A 1943-nucleotide genomic window follows, 5' to 3' on the forward strand; every position below is an offset into this window, starting at 1 on the left:
GTTCCAGAACATTCTACAGAACATTCTACAGAACATTCTACCGGATCATCAGCAGAACATTCTACCGGATCATCAGCAGAACATTCTACCGGATCATCCGCCTGCTTCGGGTTTCTAGGAGCCAACTTCTACGTTCTCGTGAAACGCCGTCAGCTCAGCACCGTCTCAGTTCATAAGAACAGCAGATGTTGTTTTCACCTCTCCCTCTTTACCCAGAATGCATCAGAGCAGTCCGTTCTGCAGACTGAAAACGTTCCCAGCATGCACTGCGGCAGCAGCAGCTTCCAGGTTAGCGCTCACAGAGCTCAGAGTTAAGCTAAAGCTATAAAAACACGTTTTAAGATCATTTAAGGTGAGAACTTTATACTTTAAGCTTCACTAGATCTATGTTTATCAGACGGTTCATCATTAGTCCTCCACTAAATAAACATTTATTATAATTTAGAGACTATTAATAACAGGAGGTGAAATGCAGCTCCAGACTAGCTTTGATGATGTCATCAGTACGCTGCTGTTCCAGTTGACCCAGAGTTATTCTGCGTTCTCCTGTTCTCCCCAAGTCCAGACTTTCCTGGGTTCTAGTCCAGAATAGACTTGGACAGGAGTCTAAACTGGCGTTCTAGTGAATCCATCTTGAAGCTACTGTGGTGCGTTCACTGGCGTTCAGTAAACTAGAGAACTGATGGTGCTGCTTCTCATCAGACGGCTATCGTCCCTCAGGGACGTGTCCATGTCAGCGTTTTCATGTCCAAGACTGGAGACTCTTATTTTGAAAGCGGCTCCCTGACAGACCGAGTGATGCTGATACTCACCCAGAACACGTCGTAGACAAACAGCCCCCCCAGCAGGATGCAGCCGGTGCTGACGTTGTTCAGGTGGAGCAGCTCCACCCCGTTCAGCGCGAACGCCAGCCCAAACAGGTTATTGGCTATCCAGTGCTGTGATGTCACAGAGAACGCAGCAGTGATTGGCGGGGAGCAGAAGGGGCGGGGGGTGATACATGCAAACACAGCTTACCTTTTTGAGCAGGTACCAGACCCCCACCACGCTGCTGAGCACCAGACACACCAGGTTCTTGGTGTCGAACTCATAATTCACAATTTCTGAGGGCAGACGGACATTTGGGACATTAGGAGGCGCAGTTTGCTCCGACTTGAAAACCTTTAATTTAAACTGGAGAAGCCAGAGTGTCCTTCTGATCCACTACACCAGATAAAAAACATGGAAGCAAAGCTTCACAGTTGAAGCAGCGTCTGAAACGTTTCACTGAACGCAGCTTCAATCGGATGTAATTCACTGAGGCTCCAGCAGGGGGCGGCGTGGCGCCAAGAATGCAATGAGAGCAGAAAGGCCCCCAGTCATCATTTAGTCTGACTCCAGGCAGGATGAGGAGCTGGAAGATCCACATGCAGCTCAGATCAGGATGTTGGTGAAGATTCTCAGTCATTCTAAAAGAGTTCAAATCAATCCGCTGGACTTTGTTTCTAAGTTTGAAGACGTTTCTCTTCCAACCAGGAAGATTTTTTCAATTCAAAATGTCAGAAATAGCATCGAGTTCCAGGTTTTATATAGCCGCTCAACAAAGCCTTTTTATTTATTTTTAAACAGGTCCACCCCAGAGGAACGGGGGTCGTTTAGCTTCTGCGCTCCTCTTTGTTGGGCGGCTGTATCGTTTTTGTTTTAAACTTTGTTTTTTTGGAAAGACTGAGATCAGGATGTTTCCTCAGCATCCAGCTGACGGATGGAGCTCCTCCAGGCCGGACCCTTTAAAACTGATCAAATCAATAAAGTCAATGCTAACACTCCCATCAGCTGTGGCGTTGCTATGGTTACCAAGGCTAGCAAAGTCTTTCAGCAGGAAGGACGGACACTGGAACCGTCTCAGCATCAAGCTCTGACCCACCAACCTATGCTAACTAGGACTGCTAACCAGCACCGCCAAC

General features: G+C 47.6%; 1 protein-coding gene across 1 annotated transcript in view; it reads right to left on the reverse strand.

Moving 5' to 3' along the window:
* LOC107100870 (minor histocompatibility antigen H13-like) overlaps positions 1–1447 on the reverse strand; it is a 3813-nt gene extending 2366 nt beyond the window's left edge. Inside the window, exons 1-3 of the mRNA XM_015399532.1 lie at positions 1298–1447; positions 1018–1203; positions 813–938 (exon numbers count right to left, since the gene is read on the reverse strand). Of these exons, the coding sequence (XP_015255018.1) occupies positions 813–938; positions 1018–1203; positions 1298–1447 (462 nt within the window). The remainder of the gene's footprint in view (positions 1–812; positions 939–1017; positions 1204–1297) is intronic.
* Positions 1448–1943: the final 496 nt, after the last annotated feature.

The sequence above is a fragment of the Cyprinodon variegatus genome, unplaced genomic scaffold (assembly GCF_000732505.1).
Source record: "Cyprinodon variegatus isolate N-32 unplaced genomic scaffold, C_variegatus-1.0 Scaffold1022, whole genome shotgun sequence".
In the NCBI taxonomy this organism is placed as follows: Eukaryota; Metazoa; Chordata; class Actinopteri; order Cyprinodontiformes; family Cyprinodontidae; genus Cyprinodon; species Cyprinodon variegatus.